Source organism: Motacilla alba, chromosome 2 (genome assembly GCF_015832195.1).
Source record: "Motacilla alba alba isolate MOTALB_02 chromosome 2, Motacilla_alba_V1.0_pri, whole genome shotgun sequence".
Lineage (NCBI taxonomy): Eukaryota > Metazoa > Chordata > Aves > Passeriformes > Motacillidae > Motacilla > Motacilla alba.
In genome coordinates this window covers 5920104-5943980 of record NC_052017.1, presented here as the reverse complement: position 1 = coordinate 5943980, position 23877 = coordinate 5920104, and the positions used below count along the sequence as shown (strand labels likewise).

Genomic DNA, 23877 nt, shown 5'->3' with positions numbered 1-23877 from the left:
ACAGAGGTCTCTCACCGAAGGCAGAAGCAGCACAGAGTTACCTTTATTGCCTGTGTAACACCTGTAGGAAGGGACAAGCAGAACACGGTATAAACCCATGCACGACAGATACATTAATGTCTCTTAGAAATCTTTCAGAAGAAAAGTTGGAAAGCTGATACACCTCTACAGCCTCATGAGCTAAGGTTTCTCGTTTACAAACTCATGTTTTTCTTTTAAAGCTGGTATTTTAAAATGGTATAGAAATGCTTCTTTACTGAGTTAACTTATTTCACAATAAAAATATAGTTTAGTTCTATTAAATTTTCTTCTGAAAATAAATGTTTCTATTTTTCTATGACAATAAATTACAATGTATCACAAATGTAGGCTTTAAGCACAGTTACAAATAAGCAGGAATTAAGTATTCCAACTATAGTCTGATGGAATTCAAGGCCCTTAGTAAGAGATAAGCTGAAGGTGCATTTATAATCCAAACTCAATTTGACAAGGTAAATACACATAACTGAAGTAGATTTAATGGGATTTAGTGCTGCGGTACTTGTATATAGGATAAGTATTCATGAATTATCTGCTCCTCTTCCTCGAGTGTTAAATCCAGATAATCCTCTTCATGTTCAGGAATATCCTCTAGGATTTCATTGACTGCCTCAGTCTCCATGTCTTCATCTGTTGGTGAGCTGGAGGAACCTTCCAATAAAAAGCAGCAGCAGTGAATTCACCAATGAAAGAAGCTGGTGCTCGCCCTGTTTCAGCAGCGTGGCTGCTCTGCCAGCCCCTTCCTGCCCAACCCCCTCTTACAATTCCTCTGCAAAGGACAGGGCAGGATGGCCAGTTTTCCTTATTATTTAAACGTGGTGTAGGAAAGCCTTTAATTATAGAGCAGGGATCACTACAGCTCTGACAAATAATGAGAGAAAAAAGTACGTGCAAGCTTCTTCTTTGTTAAATGGAAAGTTATTGATCATGGTTCTATCCTGTAAGGGACATGATGAAGGAAGATGGAGGCAGGTCAGCCACCTGCAGAGCACAGGTCTGGAATAAACTCCTTAGCCCTACCCAGGACACCCTGAGTGTCACCTTTTCTCCTGGGCTGCACCCGCCTGCAGCTGGTACCTGTCTCCTCTGCTCCCTTTGTGGCTGCCACTGCAGGGAACAACAGCTACCTTCCTGTAACTGTGTTCCCAATAAGAACAGCCTGAAGCATTACTGCAGCCCTGTGCCACTATTTCAGCAGGAATTGCTTAACTGTTTCCTACAAAAGCCAGAACAGCCTTGCCTTCCCTTCCCACTCTCACCTGCAGACTCCGTGAGCAGGTCCTTGGAAGAAGTGGATTCCTCTGATGGACTGGACCCTTCTGAGGACAGCAGCAGGGAAGGGGGAAGAACTCCCCCATAATGAGCGAGGGTCTGGGAAGCCACGTGGATGTTCCCTTTAAAGACCTTTAAAGCTTGCTCTGCCGACTCACGGCTGAAACCCATGTATGTCAGCTGCAGGGGGGGAAAAGGAATAATACAGAAAATCTGGGGAAATCCGAGCTCATCATCACCAGAGGTCTGACAGGAATCTGACTCTGCAGCTGACAGTCATCCTCTCACACAGAGAAAAGCACTGCATGCCAGGAATTCCAGGACACTGACTCTGGTTTACTGGAACAGTTAACAACAGGGCAGTGACCTATTAAAGGCATAGGGATGTTGAGCAGGATCAAGAGGCTCTCGTCTAGTACCAGAGCAATTCTTTTTCTGTTTTCAAAATGAAACTTCAAAGCACTCCAGTGTGTCAGGGGGGTGCATGTGTTTTCCCTAGGCAATACAGTTTTCTTGCCTGACATCAATTGCACAGCTACTCTAACTACAGACGAGCTTGTCAGACAGCCTGTCAAGAGAAATACACATTCCAACTCTTTCCCTTGTGCACTGCAGAGTTTAGAGACTTGGACAAATTTCTCAAGTGCTGTCTTTTTTGGGATAGAGCATTTCAGTGCACACACTTTCCTTCCACATCCACGCATGGCAGGTCGGTGCAGTGGGCAGGAAGTACACACAAATTACATGTTAGCCTGAGTGACTACAGCATGAAGAGTGAGTGGATGCCAGACCCTGGAGTGTGACAGCCTGAGTGAACATGGGCCCAAGAATACTTGTACAGCTTTACTTCAGGAAAATCTGCTGTCTGCAAGCACAACTCAGAAACAAGACAACCAACTCACAAGAAAGCAAGTGGTCTAGCTTACTTGTTCAATACTTTCTTGGGAAACCTGAAACTGGTCCATGGCCACAGAATCATCATCATCATCCTCCAAGAGTAACTCAGGATTGTCAAGAATAAACTGCAAGAAAACAGAGAGAGATCAAAACAGAGCAACAGAGCTACAACAGTCCTCAACACAGTTGTGTATGCAGCCCAGTGGTTGATATAAGCAAACCTCAGCCAACTTAAGCAACATTCGATTTATTGGGTCAGGAAGTGCAAGCTCAGTCATTACAGCTCAGAAAAGGTAGCTATGCACTAAAAAATGTAGACTACAGAAAATAGGAATCTGCAAAACAATAAAAAAAAACAAAAAAAACCAACCAAATTTCTTTTGTACAACACTACTTCTACAGAAAAATCACTTACCTTAAAGGCTTGGTCCAGGTTTCCTTGTGTCTTTTGAAGAGCTACCTGAGCAGCTCTCTCTGAGTAGCCCATACTTTTCAGGGTATTGATGTCCTCCAGTCGCCGCCGCCTTTTAGCCCTCTCCTCCCTCCTGATCTGTGCCTTTTCCTGCAAGAGCACAGACACTGCAAAGCTCACTGTGCATGGGAATGCTTTAACACACAGCCTCTGCATGAAGGGTTTCTTGGATTTTTTTGCTTCAAGTTTGAATCTCTTGAGGAAAAGGCTTTTTTTTTTTTTTTTTGTAAATACAAACTGTGCTGCCAGACACTCGCTCCTAAATAAAGCTGCATTTCCATGAGCCAGCCCTGTCGCCACACTTCCGCTCTGCAGATCGGATCTGGTGCCATCACAGCTATTCCAGGCCCTGTGTGGTAAGTGACAAACCCATTTGGCAGATGGGCCCACAGACAAGACTTGCCAAGGACAGACAGTCAGAACTGGGCAGGGAGCCAGGGAGTTCTGTTCAGTCTTCCTCAGCCAGTTGGCTTTTCTGTCCACACTTCACTGTCTCAAGTCTAGAAGTGCCTCCTCAGCTTACCAAACATCACTTCAGATCTGGACAGCACTCTCTTCACTCACTCCAGCACAAAAAAATCTTTTCCCTCTTGGATCTTGCAAGTACAAACCCACAACAGGGGGCAGCCAAGCCTGGGAGTGACAGCTTGGTCCTGGTGGTTTATTCCCATATCACTGCTGAGTAGCAAACACTGGTGCAAAGCCTTCCCATGTGCCTCTGTAGTACAACCACAGGTCTTTGGCACTCCTGTCCCATCTGTTTGGAGACAGAGCTTCCCCTGTTCATCTCATGGACCCCCCCCAACTCAGGTGATCTGTAATTTAATGCTTTCACTTTCCTTACCTCTCTCCTGTTGGTGATTAGATTGGCAGCATGCTCCACATTCCCATGGCATGCTCGCAGGGCAAGGCGAGCTTCCTGCTCCGAGAAGCCCAGGAGTGACAGGCGATCCACTTTATCAGGATCTATGGACAGCTCTCCGTACAAAGAGGATGCCTGGATATGGGAAGAACAAAATGACACCACTTCTACTGTTAAAATACAAACAAAAAGTGCCTCCTCATTTCTCTGAGTAAGCAAAGAACAGGTTCAAGATGGAAGCCAAACTGAGGGGCTGGAGTGAAGGACTCCAGAGTTTTACCTAAAGGTGTCTCACCTTCTGAATGTACTCTGCAGCCTCCTTTTCTCTGCCACTGTGGTAGTGCCCAATCCCTTGAAGGAGGTAAAGCCGTAGAAATAGAACCTTCTCCCGACCATAGCTTCCCTAAGGAATTGTTTAAAGAAGGAGAGGGGACCATGTAGATAGAAATATGTGGTAGAACACCAGTTCATTTTCAACAGGACACTCTACACATTTAGAGAAGACACAGTCAGGGCTTTGTGATACTCAGTGTGCAGATAAAGCACCACACCTAAACCCCTGCTGATGTTTGTGCATATAAACACAGGTTTGCCATGACCTTTTTGCCAGGCCCCATGTTTTCCCTGTGCTGACGATTACAGAACCAGGCTGATGATACACAGGAAAACTTTAAGCTTCTAAAAGCCAGTCTTGCAATACTTGAACAATAACTGAATACATGCAGAAAAAAAATCCCACCCTAATTACGTCAAACCCAGCATACTTTGATGTCAATAAGCCTCTCATGGTTCTCTCCATAGCACCTCTGGAAGCATCTCTGTGCTGTGGACAGCTTTTTCTCTGCATCATCCAGGCAGTCCAGCTGCTCCAGACGGAAGTAACACCACACTATATCCAGCTGCAGCACTGCGTAATTATCAACCGTGTTCAGCAGCTCCGTGCTACACTCACTGGAAAATAAAACAATTTTTTTTTTCCCTGGGAGAGGGTTGTTTATTTCCCCTCCCTCCCCCACTTTTTAGCATTCATAAAACAACATTAGAAGTGTGCACACTCATGCTGGAGAAAGCACACTCTTCGTAGCTGAGGCAGCAAACTGATGCCAGGGGAGCAGGAATCAAATGCTGATCCCCCATTCCATTCACTGACACACAGGACTGATGCCAATGCTACATCTTAAAGCATCACAGTAACAAAATGACAAACAAAATAAACAGCTGTGATAAACAGTTGATCAACAGCTGTGGCTGCTGTTTAATATGGCATCTCTCAAACCATAATGGAATTAAACCCTGTGTAATCTTTGGGAGGACTGAGAAACTGCCTCAGTGCACACGAACATGCTGAGAACTGTGCCAGTCTCCTTGCACACCCACGCAGATGAGAAACAGACAGGGACAGTATTACTTTTGGGATCTCTAAAGAGCAATTTAGGCTCTGACAGCTGATAGGAAATGAATTTACTTGCAGAAGCCCTGGTATGGTTACTGACCTCAGCTATCTGCTCCACCTTTTACGAGAAATTATTACTTCACAGGAGCAACTGCAAATGAGTATCTGTAACTGTCTCTCAAGCTAATGCAATTTATAACCTGGTACAAGAATATTGACAGTTTCTGTTTATGCTGTTATGAAAGATTAACTTGCCCAGTGGCAGTATCTGTTTCAGCTGTTCTACATGAAGCCACCTGTCACTGCAAGTCAGAGCTTTATCTGCTGTTTCCCATCTGCAAGAGGGAGTGTGGAGCAACCCCAGGCAAAACTGGCCTTGATTTGTATGCACAGGTAGAGGCTGTGCTGTTCCTTTATGAGCTGACAGTAAAGACAGACACAAGGACTCAAAATGTTCTTACCAGAAGTGTTTATCAGCATCCAACAAATATGGCAGTGCTACTTCATATTCTTTCTTCTTCATTAATGCTCTGCCCTTCTCATGGTAACCCATAGCCAGCACAAGTGCCTAGAAAAACAGATTGAGACTTTTGACTGCACCTCCCCAAATCAGAGCTAAAAGGAAATATCCAGGTAATCCACCAGAGTCCTTGTTCTTCCTAGAAAAGCACCACTGTATCAGTTCTGTAACACCAGTGCTATCTCACACTGCTTCACACTTTTCTCCCATCTGGTAATGTCAGATATTGTCTAGTTAAAAGCAATGGATGTTACTGGCACATGAAATGCTGCACCGAGCTCACTTTAAGTATGCAACCCCAGAGAGATTCTCAACGGTGACTGACACAAAGCTCAGCATTTTTCTGGGTGCTGCACTTCCTAACAGCACCAAACTTGTTTTGCTTTGCTATCACAATTATCTTGCAAAACCTAAGAATTCACCTCCTGAAAAACTTCAGAAGGGAAAATTAAATTTTGAATGTGTCAGGAAAACACATTCTGCAGTACAAGAAATGAAAATGTAATAATAATGCTGGATAGAAACCACCTGCAATACTTCCTCTTGATCAATACTGATGAAATCCCATTCACTTGAACACTGGATGCTTTGAGTCTTCAGGTGAATTATTACACTCAACACTTCATCAGAACAGCATGCAGACTCATCAAGTTTACAAATAGAAATAAGGCCTAAGAAACAAATTACTTTCATGCCTTTCTAGGACACCCAAAATTTATAATAGACACTAAGATCAACAAAATTAGAGCTTGTCTTAAACCCCAAAGTAAGATACAGAGCACACAGGGGTCAGTGCCAAATTAGACCTGCAATGAGATCAGGAATCAGAGGTTGTCTCCAGATGACTGAAATATTCCCACCTACAGAGTTCTACTTCAATTGCATTTCAAAATTATTTGTATTAAACAAACATCTAGTGGGCCCAGGGTTACATCCCCAGAAAGTCTGGCTGTATTTCAATCCCATATTTTAAATGTTTCACAGCTTTAAAGAGCCATCTTAGTGGCACTGTAAGATGCTTTCACCTACTTTTTTAGCTTGAGGAGGAATCTGAATTGACCTTCCAGTTTGATTAGCAATATCTAGGTATGGGGCAGAGTCTGGATCCAAGTACTCCTCTGAAAGATATAAAACAGTTTAAACAAGTTTAAACATCACCTTTAACAGAGCAACTCTCCTGCCATTAGATCATTTTAGTAATGTTGTTAAACAAATCAGCAAGCAACAAAAAACCCAGAATTACAAATAAAGGCTGCACATCTGTTTTCTGGACATACCAACACTGGCTCTGGCCAGGTAAACATGAGGAACTTCTAGAAAGGTCACTGTGGAAAAGGCCTTGTGCATGCAGAAATTTAGACACAATATCAAAAGTTCCATGAATTATAAAGAAGTATTTTTTTTTTTGCAGAAGACAAAACAGCTACATTTTACACAACATAAAGCTAGCAACAACATTTATCAACTAAAGCTAGAATATTTAAAAAATACAACTGAGCACAGTTGATAAAGCTGGAAAAAAATACAGCTCAGTATTTTCCTTCCCCACATCTTTAATGCTTGTTATCAAACTACCAGTTCTGTTTTCCATTTGATTTACAATGAAAAGATGATTTTCTTGTAGACAAAAGAAAGTTAAGGAAGAGTTTGTGGAGATTAAAAGCTTCTGCCCTGTGGTTTCTCTCACATGAAAAAAAAGGACTGTGAAACCCTCACTGCACTTCTCACAGAACCTTCAGCCTGGGAGCCCATTACAGACTCTGCTCTTTACTCTGGCATTGGCTGTAACTGACAGTGGCAAAAAACAAAAAGAGCCCCAAATCAGGATCAAAATGTGGGGTCTAAACCACCCCTTATGTCCAAAAAAGGCAAACGCTTCTGTCATGTGTTCAAAATCTGATCTTGTGGTAAGAAACCAGAAGTCACCAGCTTTGAAGCTTTGTTTGGGTGTTTCTGCATTCGGCAGGAATTCATGACCTGCTCAGCTTCACAATTCCTTGCTTGTGGATTTGTGAAACAATGGAATAGAGAAGTGATTTAAACTCACTACCAAGCACTGCAGCTCACAAACACAACCTCACTTTGAAGAATTATTACTGTTAAATTAACTATATCCCTTTAACTTAATCCACAGTTGCCAGGAATCACCATCCCAAGGGAATGAGAACACCACAGCCATGTTGCAGATGACAGTGACAAATGAGCTGCTCTGCACAATGAAACCATGGTTACACACAGCCATAGCTAAACTACCAAAAAAAAAGTGTTTAATGACTTGAAACACATTATGCACTGTGCTTTTGTCTACAATAAATCTAAAGCTTCTCACAAGTCATCAGTCCTTTAACTGCCAAGTGCTAATTAAACAATTGATTCATATTATATCCTTCCCAAAATGCCTAAGTTTTTTGTAGCATTCTAGTTGTGTAAAAATGGTGGGGAAAAAATTTTTAGCCGACTTAAAATCCAGTTTTCAAGTAGGTAGAAACCTAGAAAAGTGTGAACTGAAATTCAACCATGGTATAGGTACTCTTCCATGTTGAAAGGCCTGTGAGAATGTAATTTTGGATGCACAAAAATTAATGAACACCTACCTCCACCACAAATCCAACAAGCCCACTTACCTCTCTCTGCTAGAATTTCCAAACCTTTCTTAGTTCTCTGCATCTTGTCATTTATTTCTTTTTCTTTCTTACACTGAAGCTCTTCCTCCTGAACTCTTCTTTTGGTTTCCTCATCACTCTGTTCCAGTTGAAGCACCATCACTTTGGCATTGTGTGTGACACCCTGGTCTTCAAGGGTTTTACCTGCAAAATAGAATGTGATTAGTACAATTCAGCTACTGGAACTACTGACATTGCAAGACTTGAGGACTCAGTCAAAGCCCCTAAAAATTACTGACACAGTCAGCAAAATTTAGAGTCAGTCTTGCATCTTAAAAATGCTTTTGAAGTGACTGATACGTTTCTTTCCTTGTTTTTTTCAAAACATTCAAAAAATACCATTATTTCTATTTCAGTTTATTGCTCTTCAGGCAAAAACTGCAATAAGAACACGTCCAGGATCATACACCACAAGAGTCCAGGACAGAGAAACTGGGAACTGAATCCAAGTTCCTTCTGTCAGTTCTGCGGTTCTAATTCTGATATATTCCAGGGCCATCAGCAAAGAAAAAGCTCTATCATCACTTCCCACATGTCTGACAGGTTGAGCATGGGCAAAGCATTACAAAAAGTATTTAAAAATGCTCTTATATGATAAGGTTTTTGAAGAAATTTAGAGTTTCTCTTAAATGTGCATTTTCAGTGTTTCAACACTAGAAAGGGGATTTTCTATATTCATTACAGTATTCCTTTAATTCATCTAATTCTATTTAAGAATTTGGATTATTATAATTTAACACATTTCCTGTAAAACAGAAATGGACAAATATAACAGCTGTTTTTTGGAAATTCCTGAAATTAATAGAGTTGCAAGGGAATTTTTCTTCTGAGAAGCAGAAAACTATCATAAAAGTTTCTTTAACTAGAGATACATACCCAGATCAAGCTGCTTCTTATTTATGATTATTTTGACAGCATTTTCTTGTAATGCATATTCCTGTGCTATCCTGTGAAATGAATAATTTCATCCATGAAATTTTTAAGGTTATACAATATTGTTGTTTCAACAGCAATAAAACCTAAAAACTAGTGCTTATAAATGGCTTAAAATTTTTGCTACAAAAGGCTGCTAGAAACAAAATAACAAAATCAGAGAGCTTTGTGTACTATATAGAGAAAACCTGGGACACAAAAGGGAAAAAGCAAAACAGACAGAATAGAATCTGATTTTTTTAGGCTTAAAAACACAAAAGAAAGAGAAAGTCATGTTCACTGTTCAGAGGATCTGCCTGGTTACAGACTGGGAACACTGGTACTTGCTGGGGATTTAGTCAGAACTATCTTCTTCCTGTTTTCCATCTGTTAAACCACAGCTGTTCCCATGAAGAACTGCCCTACAGGGACACTGGACATCCTGTTCAGAGCCTACATGCTAAGAAAAAGCTTAAATCAAACAAAAAGTGGGTTTGTTTGCATTTTTTAAAAGTGCTCTCTGACAGGGTGGTCTCTCATGAGAGAAGCACAAAGGGTGATTGCACTTACTGGGATCTGAGCTCTTTGCCTGTGATGAACAGACTGGTCTCCAGAGGGATTTTCCTGCTCTGTAGTAATTATATTGGGTGGGGAAAAGAAAGAGGGAATGAAAAGCATGATACCAATATACTCTGGACATTTTGTTAATTAACTATTCTACAGTAACGTTTCTTTTCCAAATAACAATCATATTTAGAGGATTATGGCTGGACATACATAGTAATAATTTCCAGTTCTGTACTTGCTATAGTGCTAAAAATAAGCATTATAACAGCAGGATATTCAGAATTAAATAAAGCTAAATTCAGAACCAAACAATTTAAATTATTTTAATTATGCACCTCCAATCTTAACTGTGCTTTGCAATTATGCCACTCACCTGTGACTGGCTAAGTTATGATTAATTCCTATTAGTGTCCCTGGTTCCAGATTAGATAAACTGGAATTTTAAATTAATTCATTCCCCTATTTGCCCAGCAGCATTATAAAGTAGAATTATGAAACTATTTGGTTGTTTTAACTGCATGGCAATCACTTAAAACTCTCTACCCTTTAGCTCAGGTAATTATTTTTCACTACAGGAGTATTTTATGCGTGAAAATAGGAGTTGAAACCTGACTCTAAAAGGGCAAAACTTAATTCAGTTCTCTGTTGGAGAGGATTTTAGGAGCCTGCTCTAGAAGGCTGAGCTTTGGAATGGGCTGCCCAGGGAGGTGGTGGAATCTCCATCCCTGGAAGAGGCACTGAGTACCATGGTTCAGTTGACAAGGTTGGTAGAGACTGGACTCAATGATCTTGGAGATCTTTTCCAACCTTAATGATCCTGTGACTCTGTAATTCTGTGAATCTATGAAGGGAACAGGTGAGTGCCATCACAACAGAAAATCCTGCTCCTCATTTCCAAGTTCAAGTGACATCAATATGATGAACCAACTTTAGGTATTCTACAGCTGAAGAAATACATCTGTTCTTTATTGCTAATACAAGCAGTTACATCAGCAGGAATCAAATTGAAATAGACACTTAAATTTTTCTTAATTGAAAGATTAACTTTGCCATTAAATGCCATTAAAGTGAAAAATTACTCATCTCCTCAATATTATATTCCTTTGCCATGATATTTCCATATATCTGGGAATTTAAAATATGTAATTCCCCCCTCACCGTTTTTTTAATACCTGGCATGGATCACTCATACCAAACACTGAAAAAGCTGTAGTGTAAAAAGCCTCAAAGTAAATCTACTCAAACCTCAAAGTAAAGCTACTTATTCAGACTTTTCTGCAGGGTTACTCACTTTTCTACGAGGCAGATATATATCAAGTCTTGCAATCCCAGTCACTTTAAAATTCTCATTTCCTGTCCCACGCTCAATTGCTTTACACCGTATTTCTTCCAGCATATTCTCTGCATCATTCTTATTGATATTCAGCTTGGATGAATATTTTTGTACAAGCTCCTGTGAAAATGACAAGAAAAACTGGGAAAATGCACCAGCAGTATGACATGGAAGATGCAGGACATCAACTCAGAGAAAATATTTACCTTCATCTCTTCACCAGCTTCCTTTTTTTCATTTGTATATGGTGGTTTCCATAGCTGAATTTTGTCCTCTCTTAAGCAGCTTGTCAATTTTGCTATCAAATACTTCTTTTGTGCCATTCTTTTAAAATAAAAGCACAGTTGGAAGGGAAAAGAGAGAAAAATAAACAATCCTTTAACACAGCTTTCCTGTAGTAAGGACATTCTGCTTTTCAAGAAGGCAAAGTGACATTCTGGAATTCTGCAATAAATTATGAATATTAAATTAATTCCATGCATTTTGGTGGGAAAGGGAAACTGAGGCCAAACTACAAGAAAAAACAGGGGGAAAAGTATTGAAAAGAGGATGAAATTTGGATCAGAGTAGGGATAACTTACAAGGGCTCTGCCATTTCAAGACAAACTAAACCTCCTCCTCTTGCCTCATGTGAACTGGGATTGCAGTCAATACATCAAAATTGACAATTGATCAAAATTGATCCTTCTCTGGATCCACCAATTCTGATTCAGCTCAGACAAAGCAAGAAACTCTGAGTTAATCAGCACGACCCTGGGGCAAAAAACCAAACACCCCAAAAAGCAGGGAAGGCACACAGAGGGCAAGGAAAGGTGGGTGCAGAGATCTCAACAGAAAAAAAACAAACTCTAGGTGCACGACAAAGCATGGGAGAGTCGTGGCTTTTGGACACTGGGAATCATATGGAAAATGTCCTTTAATTTTAGACAGAAAAGCATTTAAAATGTTGTCATACGTGCACTAAGGTGGCCATTTATTCGATTAATCAGTTTCACTTTTCACTCAGTTTCACTTTTCTTTCAGAGTGGTCTCCATCTTTCATTCTGGTTTATTGGCACACAGCTCTCAGGAGAAAAGGGAAGAGTTCCCCCAGTTTCAAAAACTGCTCTTGGCTCAGAAGTACACTTTTTTTTAAGTGGGGGGAAAAAAGTAGGCAAATATTCAATTTGTGGTAAGTTTATCAGTCAGCCTTACCTCAAGCCCAGCTTTATTGAGCTACAAAGAATTCCCTGCAAGCTGCACTGAAAACAGGTTCCCCTAAACAGGAGTCAGAGGGATGGACTGGGCTAGTGGATGGTTTAACAACCCTGCCAGCTGGATTGCTGTAATTTGCACAGTGTCTGTCAAAACCAGCACAGACAAACACACATTCTTCTTCCTGCTGGGATGCTGCTGCTATTATTTGAGAGCCAAGGCAAACAATGGCATCTACAAAGCTAAAAGTGACAAAACCACTCAATTTTCAAAACACTGCTATTAATGCAGCTTCCCCCCTTTCCCAAAACACACCAGGGAATTCTCATTAACAGCCTGTAACCATCATTTTCCCACTTTTATGTTATGCTGAAGACCCATTTTATAGCCACAATTCTACTTAACATTTGCAAAAAAAGTTAGTCATGGTTTTGGGTCACACAGAAAAAATTTAAAATTGCAATCTACGCTTAAGACTAAGAATTGTAAATACAGGTGACACTTATAAACTGGTAATTCATCTGTTTATCAATAATGTAGCTTGGTAAGTTTGTGATTTCTAATTAATCTATCAAAACAGAAAACACCACTGCAGTCTCCAATTAAACTTATTCTTACTAACAATCTATTTAAAAATAAACTTTTGCTTTGAGAAACATGAAACCTGTGATTTTATATGTAACATTTCTAACAACTTTTAATAAATTCCATCACACCATCACTAAATTGCATTAGAATCCATAGCAAAAAGATTCGTGACTTACTCTTCCATCAGCTGTGAAAAGCCACAAGAGCTCCTGAGGCAATTTCACTTTCGGTATGAGCTAAAAGGGACTTTCTCAAAACTCACTGGAGTAAACAACGGGGGTTTTTCCCCAGAAACGCTCTGAATGCAAGACTCAGCTTTCATAAACAAAATGTCATCCTCTTAGGCCAGTTTTACGTGAAATGAAACAAGTGGAGAAGTAAGATGCGCGACGTAAGACGCAGCAGCCAGGTTCAAAAGGCAAACTGCTGATGGAAGGAACAGGGGCTTGTCAGAACGGGTGGATAATAAAGCAGGACACATCAATTTTCCCTAAACAGGAGGCAAGCACGGCTCTGCCACACTCCTCCGCGGCCGACCGAGGGGAAGCACTGAAGCAGCGTCATGAGCAGAGCCACAGGGACGGCAGCCCCATCGCTGCGGGCCCGGGCATCCTCATCCCTCCCCGGGAGCACATCCAGCGCCTCCCGTGCCCGGGCAGCGCCGCTACCGCCGGTGCCCCGCCGGCACCGCGGCGCTGCCAGCCCGGACCCGGCCCCGGGCACCCACCTGCGCCCCGCGGGCTCGGCACAGCCGCCGCCGGGGGAAGCTCGGGGGCCGACGCAGCTGCTCCCTGAGCTGCTTCCCGGCAGGGAGGGAGGCGAGGGCCGCGGTCCCTGAGGGAGAGGATCGGCAGCGGCTCCTACGGCAGCCCGGAAGGCCCAGGGAGACGGGCGTGACGTGGGTGAAGCCGCGCCCCGCCCGCCATGTCCGCGCCCTGCCCTGTCTCGGAGGCGCCGGGGCGCGCTGTGTGTCACATTTCCCTTCGCTCGGGGGTGTTCTGTGGTGTTTGAATTCTGCTCGCCTCCAAGCCTAGTGAAAAATAAGGAATCACGGAATCACAGCGTCAGTTAGGCTGGAAAAGAGCTCTGAGGTCATGGTGTCCGACATATGGCGGAACGCCACCATGTCAGGCAGACCACGGCGCTGAGTGCCGTGTCCCGTCTTTCCTTAAACATCTCCACCGCCTCCCTGGGCTGCCATTCCAGTGTCTAATATTCCTTTCCATGAGGAAATTCCTCCAAATATCCAGCCAAAGCTCCCTGGCACAGCTTAAGGCCATGTCCTGTCATCCTGTCCCTGAGGGGATTTACCCCATCAATGTGTAAGAGAGGAGCATGGCCCAGGCGCTCCTCGGTGCTGCCGAGCAACAGGACAAGAGGCCACGGGCAGAAAGTGGTGCACAGGAAATTCCACCTGAACGTGAGGAAAAACTTCTTCCCTGAGCGGTGACCGAGCACTGAACAATTTGCCCAGAGAGGCTGAGGAGTTTCCCTCACTGGGGATATTCCAGAACCATCTGGACACAATCCTGTCCCACGTGCTCTAGGATGGCCCTGCTGGAGCAGGGAGGTGGGACCAGATGGCCACTGTGACCCCTTCTGTTATGGATAAGGGTCAAAATTAATATTTGATTTAGGTGAATAACAAATGTAATATAGTATAAAACATATTAGAAGTAGTTATAGGAATTAAAGGATTGAATTCTATGTGGGGACCGTGTCTGGACATGTTTCAGAGAAACCAGGGAAAGACGGCCGGAAAGACGGCCGGCAGGATTGAGAAACTGGCACACACACACATACCTCACCAAAAGACTACATTTACATGTGAAGCACAACAGTAACTCAGGGTTTCGAGGTTTTAGTTAAGCAAAGAATTACGCCATCGACAGCACACCTGACTACTCAAGACTGGAGGGAAGGAGCTAACACTATTCAGACTTGTAATCTGTTTCTGGGAAGTCTCTTAGTTTGTAAAGGGACTTCCAGTAAGGGATGAATATCTGGTATTTGGAATGTTAACAAGGATATCTCTCTCGGTATGGAACGATGTGGATTGTAAGCATGATTGTTTGAGTCCTGTCTAACACAAGACCAGAAGTCGATGAATTATTCCCGAAGACATCGAGGACTGGACCATCTTTCATCAGATAGCATTCCGCTAGACCGGAGAAACCTTTGGGACTTGCTTGATTAAGAAAAGGACAAAGGACTTCCTAGCCCGCGGCAAGAAAAAGAGTATAAAACCTAGGCTCGAGACTGCTATGGTGTGCTGCTGCACTCTGGAGCTGCCAGGGCTCAGAGCTGTATAGCGTGTCACCCAGAGTCTATTCCCGGGCTAGACTCTGTCCGTTTCGTGGCTGACTGAAATTCTGTCATTCAAACGTGAAATAGATTTTGTTATTTTTATTATATCATAATTCGGCTATGGCAAATTATTTATAAAATTAGATTGGCAATTTCATCCATAACACCTTCCAACCTGGCCTATTCTGTGGTTCTGTGAAACATAACCCACGAAACAGCAACTTACAAGTTCTAAGTGACATCCAGATGTTAGAAAAGTAAATTGTTGGTAGAATTGCCATGTTGAGGTTTAGGGCTCAACGTGTTTCAATGGTCTCAGACCTTGGGGAAGGTTAACAGAGCTTGGGAAGAAGGAGCCACTACTGATAGTGGACACAAGGAATGCAGAATTTACAAGCCACAAGGACGTTTGGCAGAACTCCCAAGATAAGGAAGAAACAAATAAAGCCAACTCAGTAACTGTGCTGAAATTAGCTCCAACTGGGTAAAAGGTAATTCTGGCAGGGAAACATTACAACAACTGACCCAAGAAACCCACAGACTCAAAAAATGAAAAAGTGCTTATTAGCATAAGAAGTGAGAGAATCATTAACCAGTAAGAGATAGAATACTAATTAAGAAAAGAACTATCCAACTTGTAGCAGATCAACAATAATGGCATTGTTTGCTAAAATGTACAAATAGTAAAAAGTTTTGATAGTGGGTGTGCTTGAATTGTGGAAGACCACCAGCACCAGGCTTGCACAACTCCAAAATAAATAATGTATCTCATTTTTCTTAGGAAGTCAGGCAAACTACCATGAGGGTCCAGTTTCCAGCTTTGGAAATGGGAACCTCAGAGGGATCATGGGCTTGTGAACAAGACACTGAACTAGAATTTCAGGATTCCATGTCCCCCCATGTGCATAAATCAGTCAGGCTTGCCTACTGATAAACTCAGAGAAAATTTGCTTTATGGTAGTCTTGAGTTCAGTGCTTGAAACTTGACTACATCTGTGGTAACAGCGATGAAAGCTCCTGCCCATGATGGCCAAACATGAAGAAATTAACAGGAAAGGATTTGCAGATCAGCTGCCTTTCAGAAATGGGACTTACTAGTATTTGAAGTTTTAGGCTCTTTTCTTATTTTTCTGTTTCATTTTCACTACAGCTGCTTTAGGAAAAAACCCATAATTTTCTTGTTAGACAATTGTGTATGTGTTATATTCCAGTCTCTTGAAATGTTAGTATAGCAACTTTTCTCATAACTGAAACTACCCCACTAACAATGAAAACTTACTGAAAATGTCCTTTCATAATGTCCTTGGAAATTAGATTGAAAGATTCTCCAAAGGCAAAATGCCTTTTCTAAATTAGTTCCAGTCAGTACAAAGCACAGTAATATCCTAGAGAAGCCTGAGGAAAGGACAAAATGTTTGTATGAAAGAGTTTATGAAGGAGTTGGTTACTTTGTCCATGCATAAACCTGCACTGACTTTAAAAACAAGGTTTTCAAGGTCCATGTTTAATTAAGATAACTAAATCAACCAAAGGACAATGAAGTTTTTGAAGTATTTCCTTCCAGGTAATTTCTTGTTTCACGTGGACTAATTGTTATCTAGTATTTTTCCCTGTTATATCTATTAGGTATATATCTATGGTTTATCTTATTTTTTCCCCCTTCCTAATCCTTCTTTAAATACTTTAACTATTGTGAAGAAAAAAAACCCAGTTACTATGATGTCCCATCGCTACCCATTATGAAATGGGGAGACATTTCCCATCTCCAATTTTTTGTGAAGACTACATTTGAAAAATGACCTTTCAGAGCACTTGCAGCCAGAAGTGGGTGATACAAAGATCCTGTTTGTGTCATTGAAAAGCACCTGCAAGAAAGGGTCACGCCCCTCTAAAAATCTTGAGGAAGGGGAGACCTCATTAGTTTTCTAATGAAACACTGGGGATACTTGGAAACCAAAAATAGGATAAAATTTCTGTATCAGAAAGGAATTATATTTACTAAGTCTCATTACAACAATAGAAATGAGCAGAGGTTTTATTAATTGATTTTAAAAATACATCAGAAGTTATCTTGAATATCTTGAAAGTGAATGATGAAATCATATGTTACAAATTAAAAAGATATTAAAATTATATAGTCAGAATCTTCTGTGGCTAATAATAATAGTAAGCCCTCAGCAGATTGATCTGTTTAACTAGAAGGACTACTCTGCTATTTCAAGTTTTAGTCAAGTTTTTGGCTAAGTTTTAGGTATTACTGAATGTCCTCATTGTGAGACATACAGCCCAAGCCTCCTTGCAGCTTCAGAAATTCTGGGCCCTTTCCTATTTGGGAAAGGGTAAAAGTTCAGTTTGTTGCAGGCTGGCATGCATTTTGTAGCAGAAATCTGCTGATGTGCCCAAAGTGCTGCAGTGGGTGATTTGAGAGGAGGCGTTTGGCAGGAGCTTGAAACGTTGCAGCCGTTCTCTTTGCTGAGACTGTTCAACACGCTTGAGCTTCCCAGCTGCCTGAGCTCAGACAGTTCACTTGTTCCTGCTGGTTCCTTGGTCCGCAGTGTGCCATTTCCCTTTGAAATCAGTCTCTGGTTGTCGAAACTCCATGGTGTGCTGTTGCAGTGGGAGAGATCCCAGGAATCCCCTTGTCCCAGGGCCTGCCCCAGGCGGTGTCTTCCCAGGTGGACGTGCCACAGCAAATCATCTTCTGAGTCGCCGCCGTTTGTTGTCTCCAGTGTGACCTTTCTGGCAGGGATGTCTCCTCTACATGACTTTGATCTTTTAACTTTCTTATTAATTAGAACAGGGTTGATCATTGATTCTGGCAGAGCAGATTCATGTCCACCTGCAGGAGAAATGCATTTGTGCACATTACTATGGTGGCAAAAATCAAGGGTATGATTTCTGCAGCATTAACTCATCTGAAAAGCTTTAACATGAGTTTTAGCTGTGCTCTTTCTTTCGGTGGCTGAGAGTAGTGCAAGTTCTTTTGATGCCAGGTTAAGGAGTAGAACTACTTCATGCTTGCTTTTGCATTTCTGAGGGCATAAATGGTATCCTAGTTTTAGTCAAATGAATATGGAAATTTATCAAGACAATATTGATGTAACTGGTACTCTAAGACTCATTAACAGCACAGATTGAGAATTGACTTTCAGTAATTAATTGCTTGTAAGCAAAACTTAAGGTGAGTAAGGACTTGCTCAGTGTGTTGGCGAGTGCTGTAATTTGAAAGACAAAAATGTTCTGTTTGATACTGTTTGAAGTTTGTATTCACAGCTTAATAATATTGTGACTGTTTCCAGATGAAACAAGTTGTGAATGTCTTCATTTTCTTAATGAGGGATCATTAACATTATAGGCTTGTATTTTAATATTTTACTCCAATTTTACTATTCTAGTTGGTATAAATTGTGTAAATAGCTGATCACACTAGTGTTGCCTGAATGATGACTTGGAGGAATCTGCTTCCTCTGTGAATGGTATAGAATAGCTGTAACAGTTGGAGAGATTCTGGTCTCCTTTTTTTTTTTTTTTTTTATTTTTTTTTATTCTTCTACCTCTATAGCCTAATTTCTCAAGCATGAAATTATGAAGGTTACTGTTAAAAATGTTTAAGATATTAGGGACAGAAGTGCTAATGCTACTTTAATTACATGTAGCAGTCATCAAGTTGCTGGACATGACTGCTTTTCTGTGTCTTGAAAATGAACAGAAACTGATCTATTACACTAAAGTTAATTCATTGACACTACTTAAATATACCTCAGTTGGTATAAATGTAATTTAAAGTAGGGGTTGTACAGAATGCTGGCCTTATTTACAGGGTTGACTTATAGTTACTGTGTCTGTTGCAGTATAAGTTCTGAAATACATTAAAGGGAAAAAAAGCAGTCATAGAAGAGTGTTGATGATATTTTGAGTATCTCTGAACAACCGTTTTAAAAGGATTGTAACCCTGAATTTGAAATTAAGCTAGTTTGAGTAGGATACTGCCTCCACAAAAACCCAACAGCACAGCCTCTGCTTTATAGCTGCCTTTTGTGTCATCTTTACAAATAAGTATTAGGAGATGTCAGACCCAGCTGATTTACTGGCAGTAAATGAACCTGTACTACAGGGATTTTGCTAAGCAAGGGCTTTCACTGCTGCCTTTCTCTCCCACTGCCAAAACAACAACCCCAGCATAATATCACAGAACTTTTTCTGCTCCTTGGCCATGAAGAGTTGATCTGATAAGAGCTGTTTTGCAGCGTGGCTGGGAGGGAGAACCGTGTCAGACCACATTGGCTCTCATGCCACGTTACTGGGAGAAAGGAGACTGAGGCACGTGCAGAGCTTTGAGATACAGGTGTGTTTGTGCATCCCTCTGAACAGTGGGGCATGTTAAGAGAATTTCTTAAGGTGACACCACTCAGAGACATAAGAATACACAGTTATCTACCATGCAACAGTGAGAATCAAAGTTATGACTGGACTTCATCCAAGAAAGAGAGCTGAATGCCTATTTCTTTTCCAAGAAATAAAGCTGGGCTTGGCTGGCTGCAAAAAGGTCCACGTGCAAATCAGAGCCCTGTGTGTTCTGCAGAATAGCACAGTGTAGCACCAAGCTGTGAAAACCAAGCCTTGCTGTCTGTGTGTGAGAGAAAAACCAAGAGAGGATGGAACTGAGAGACTGAGGGGAAGCACCTTTGCATGTTTTTGTGGTGTTAACTGTGCTCTTGGCTGGACTGACACTGATAGGCAACATCAGAACATCTAGAACCTTATGAGCTGGTCATCAGAATAATTATGATCTGTCTTGAGCTGATCAGAAAGTTCAGAGTGACAAATCTAGTCCAATTTTAATAGTGTGCACTGGTTTTGAGTTCAAGGTTGATTTGTTTCCTTGCTTGGCTACAGGCACAGCACACAAAATTGAGCAATGACCTTGGATAGAAATGCAATAGTCCTGAACCACTGGGTGTTGAATTAACACACCTCCAGCACTGTCCAAACTTCTCAAGAGAGCTGCAATTATACAGACCTTTCTTTCTCTTTTTCTGTCTTTTTTTTCTCCATGTAAATTGTGTATTATAGCCTTGTTGTACAGTTGTTTACCATCAGGCCATATGTTGTCATCATTAATAGATTCTTTTAAGGTTCCAGAGTGGCAAAAGTTAATCTTGTCTCAAGTTAGCTTGGGAAATACTTGGAAGAGATTTCTGCAGTTAGAGCCCCAGTATTTATTCTGTTGTGACTGCATGTGCTGAATACTCCCACTTAATTCCTAGAGTAAATACTGTTTTTCAGCTTCTTAGCCAATAAATAATGAATGCACTGCTGTATTATCCCCTAACTGGTGCCTTTCAAATCTTCTCATGGTCTTTGTTCTCAAATAATCAGGAGTGGGCAGAAGCATGAATGTGGCTGTGTGTATTGGGGAAGAAACAGAACAAAGTTGTTTTCAGGTGACTTAATAACCCCTCTGTCCAAAAAAATAGAGAACTAGAGGGTCTTAAGTTCTGTTTAAAGGTCCACAATTTCATGACTTTTGCAGACAGGAAGTGACATACAAAGCTAAAAGTTCTCTGGAAAACCTGAAATTATTGCTCCAACTGTGGTGCAACAAACCTACAGTGCTCAAAATCCCTGTGCTTCCATGGAAGGACAGCAGCTCTGCCAGGCAGGAGCAAAGCAGGGTTTCACAGGTAAGAATAAAGACCTTTGGCAGGGACTTTTAAGTCTCCTTCCATGAGGGTTTGTGTGTCTGACCTTTGAGGTTTGTGGGTGTGTGTGGGGTTTGTGGTGCTGTTGTTGTCACCTCTTTCCCAGCACAGCCATATTTTTTCCCTCTAGGTAAGGAAACAATTTCCTGTCAGTACAAATCACCGATCCATACACGGACAGCCTTTTGGAACTACCTGGAATTTCGGGAGAGAGTAGGGCAGTCCTGATATGGCAATGTTCATTTCTGCTCCACATTTTCCTGAAAACTGAGGCATGTAACAGGTGCAAAGTGCTGAGCCATGTAATAGGTTTTCCCAGCTTTGACAGGAATGTGTAAGATAAACTTTTAGGACCTTGAGAACTCCGTATAACAAAAACTGCCCAAATTCTGACTGCTTCTAACAGTGACATGAATTCTTTCCACCCAGGTTGTTTCAAGATAGAAGTTAAGTGCAGCAGGTTATGTGGTTTTGTGAATGTTTTGGGGAATGTGCATATGTACAAAAATATTTGTATGTGGATTTTTAGCCCTACTACATTTTAAACTCCCCAGAAACTGTGCAGTTCTACTTTCTTACATATTTTAATCCTCATCTAAAAATGTCCTTTCAAAAAATCTGCTCTAATTACGTTCATTATATCTGAAACTTCATTTGAATTAATCTGAATAAAGGCTTCTGGTCCCTTTCTTTAGCTACATATTTTTGCTATAACTGATTAGATGGGCTGTTTTGTCTTCAAGTTAGCTGCTTCTTGATACCTGATAAAATAAGCTTGTATATATATTTTTTCTTCCTCACAGAGGAAGAAATTCTTTTAACATGAGAATTTCAAACCATTTGGATGAAAGAATATTGAAGAAGCAAATCTGTTGTGTAGTTCATAATTCCATGTTTTTTTCTGATTGTTTTGATCATGAATTCTGACACAGCCAAATGCTAGAACTGCTGAAAAATGTAGAGGAAAATGTAAAGAATGAAATAACCTAAGTCCTACACTTGTTGAGCTAAATACTAATATGAGAGGTGAATGAAGCATGAGGTTTATTTAAAATTAAATTCAGAAGACAACTTCATTAGTTGTCTCAGTATTCTCAATGTCACTTTAACTTGGAAAGCTAATGTATCAGTGTAGTATTGTCAGCAGTAGTCTAACTAAAAACTTTAAAATAATTGCAAGTTTCTTACATAAAATCTTTTTGACATGGTAGGTAGATGAGTGATTCATATTCTTACTTGTTTTTCTATTTATGCACTTTCCAAGCAATATGCACTGAAAATACTTTCAAAACAGGACCTTTTGTTTGAAGCTTGTATCTTAGTTACCCACTATGACTCTTAATTAAAGTTATATTTTAACAAAACCCCAACTTGTGCTTGTTACTTGATATTTGCCATTGCTTCCTGCAGTCTTTTTTTACACAGACAGAGAAGGCAAAAAGAGAAAGATGACCCAGAGTTGCTGGTTCTGATGGAAGCATTCAAGAGAGCAGAAATATTACAGAATATATTGCACAAATACACTTATCATAGACAAGAAGAATATGGTTACTGTAAGGGTTACTATTTATGTTTAGAACTTTATTTTACTGATATAAAAGCTGTAAAACCTTACCTCAAGTATGTTCATCTGTTTCAAATACATAATAATATTTCACTGACATGAAGCTTATTGATATAAATATAAAACCATCTTTCAGCAAAACAAATAAAACCCCAAAATTATAGGAAAGGAATTTACTTCTACATCTCTTGAAGCTGAACATAAAAAGAACAAACTAGGTGTTATTAAAGATTTAAAGAAATAATCTTTACATTACATATGCATTTTTTTCTACAAATAGAAGCATACCTGTTTTATATATAATAATGTGTGGCTGCAGTTTTTGCTTCTGTTTTATATGGTCATACTGCTCCTCAAGTATGCTTACATCCATCCTGGTGAGCTCCTTATCACCATCTGAAACCTGTGGCTCTGAGCTATGAGTCACTGAAAAAATACCAGTCACGTATTTGTAAGCCTTCACCATCTGTTCCAACAAGGAAGAAAAAGTCAAGCAGAAGCAGGATATTTCCTTCATTGTGCTGGCAAAAAAAAAAAAGCAAATCAAGTGTGAAGCATCTGAAATCTTCCTAAATGAAGGAGTAACTTTCTTCCAAGCACGGTGCCTTGTGTCAGGAGCTGCCTGGTCTGCACTGGAGCTGTGGATGTCACTCTCATGCCGAGTGCCTGGAGCTCCTGCATACAAGAGTTCAGGATCAGGACTGCATAGCTGGATTTTAATGTTTACTTAGGGTTGTGAGCATATGAACCTTTGCCAAAAAAAACAGTGAAGTACAAACCCTCGTTGAATACAGCCAAACGCAGAAAAGGCTGGGTAATACTGGTTTATGTAGCAGTGCTAATTCTTAAATGCATGCTGTTGTGGAGGCATCCCCAGGCCAGAAGTTCCACCTGGGAAATAATTTTCTTTTTTCCTGTGTATTTTATGTCTTTCCCCCACACTCTCCCTTCCTTAACTTTCAGTTACATTCTTGCTGACTCTTCTTGGGGCAGTGGGGTGGGAGGAGAGGATTTTTTTTTTTTTATCAAGCTTTCATACTTTTGTACTTATTATTGCCTTTCAAATAATATGTTGAAAGTATTCAGGCCTGGGTGCAGAGTCAGAAAAATATGGGCCAGCAACACTTGGAATTGGGAGGCTGGAGACAGGAACGCCTTATTCTGACTCATTCAGGACTTCTTCTGTTCTCTAAAATGAAATAAACTACAGAAATAATAATTTTGTTAATGACAGCTGAGCAAACTTCTAAAATTCATGGTAAGCTAAATTTTAAAACTTAATGTTCACATTATTATCTCACAATGAGGCAAAAATTTGAAAAACATGTGGCTTTTTATCATATCAGGTAAAGTATAACACTTTGCCTGGGCTGTGTACTACAAGTTTTTGTCCCTGAAATGAGTCCATCAAAGGCCCAAGACAGTAGTAGGTGAAAAATTGTGCAGTTAAACTGTAGTTTTAATACAGTTGTGCATCTGCTCATTCTCATGCAGTGATACATTTTTGGTAAGAGTTTAAAAGGACTGCCTAAAAACTAGTTTGAGTAAACTGTTGGGTATTTCCTAAGAGCCACTTTGAATGCAAGACTGAG

General features: G+C 40.7%; 2 protein-coding genes across 2 annotated transcripts; both read right to left on the bottom strand.

Moving 5' to 3' along the window:
* Nucleotides 1-21: 21 nt before the first annotated feature.
* On the bottom strand, nt 22-13618 carry NUB1 (negative regulator of ubiquitin like proteins 1). Its single transcript, XM_038128591.1, has 15 exons — nt 13440-13618; nt 11137-11254; nt 10889-11050; nt 9601-9659; nt 8995-9065; nt 8080-8262; nt 6485-6573; nt 5397-5503; nt 4307-4493; nt 3838-3945; nt 3525-3677; nt 2624-2770; nt 2238-2333; nt 1299-1491; nt 22-690 (listed from the first exon to the last, which is right to left on the bottom strand). The coding sequence occupies exons 2-15, from the start codon at nt 11251-11253 to the stop codon at nt 527-529; spliced, it is 1836 nt and encodes a 611-aa protein (XP_037984519.1). The 5' UTR covers nt 11254; nt 13440-13618; the 3' UTR covers nt 22-526.
* A 3424-nt stretch (nt 13619-17042) lies between these two features.
* C2H9orf152 (chromosome 2 C9orf152 homolog) lies at nt 17043-22978 on the bottom strand. The gene is made up of 2 exons (XM_038130063.1): nt 22574-22978; nt 17043-17858 (listed from the first exon to the last, which is right to left on the bottom strand). The coding sequence occupies exons 1-2, from the start codon at nt 22800-22802 to the stop codon at nt 17287-17289; spliced, it is 801 nt and encodes a 266-aa protein (XP_037985991.1). The 5' UTR covers nt 22803-22978; the 3' UTR covers nt 17043-17286.
* Between the last annotated feature and the right edge of the window lie 899 nt (nt 22979-23877).

What these genes read in the sequence shown, in the direction of transcription:
- C2H9orf152 (XM_038130063.1), bottom strand. Translation starts at nt 22,802, where the DNA reads ATGAAGGAAATATCCTGCTTCTGCTTGACTTTTTCTTCCTTGTTGGAA. An exon ending in CATTATTATATATAAAACAG is followed by an intron (nt 17,859 to 22,573) that starts GTATGCTTCTAT and finishes TTTCTCCTGCAG; the next exon opens with GTGGACATGAATCTGCTCTG.
- NUB1 (XM_038128591.1), bottom strand. Translation starts at nt 11,253, where the DNA reads ATGGCACAAAAGAAGTATTTGATAGCAAAATTGACAAGCTGCTTAAGA. An exon ending in TATATCTGCCTCGTAGAAAA is followed by an intron (nt 9,660 to 10,888) that starts GTGAGTAACCCT and finishes TAATTACTACAG; the next exon opens with AGCAGGAAAATCCCTCTGGA. An exon ending in CCCAAGAAAGTATTGAACAA is followed by an intron (nt 1,492 to 2,237) that starts GTAAGCTAGACC and finishes CCCCCCCTGCAG; the next exon opens with CTGACATACATGGGTTTCAG.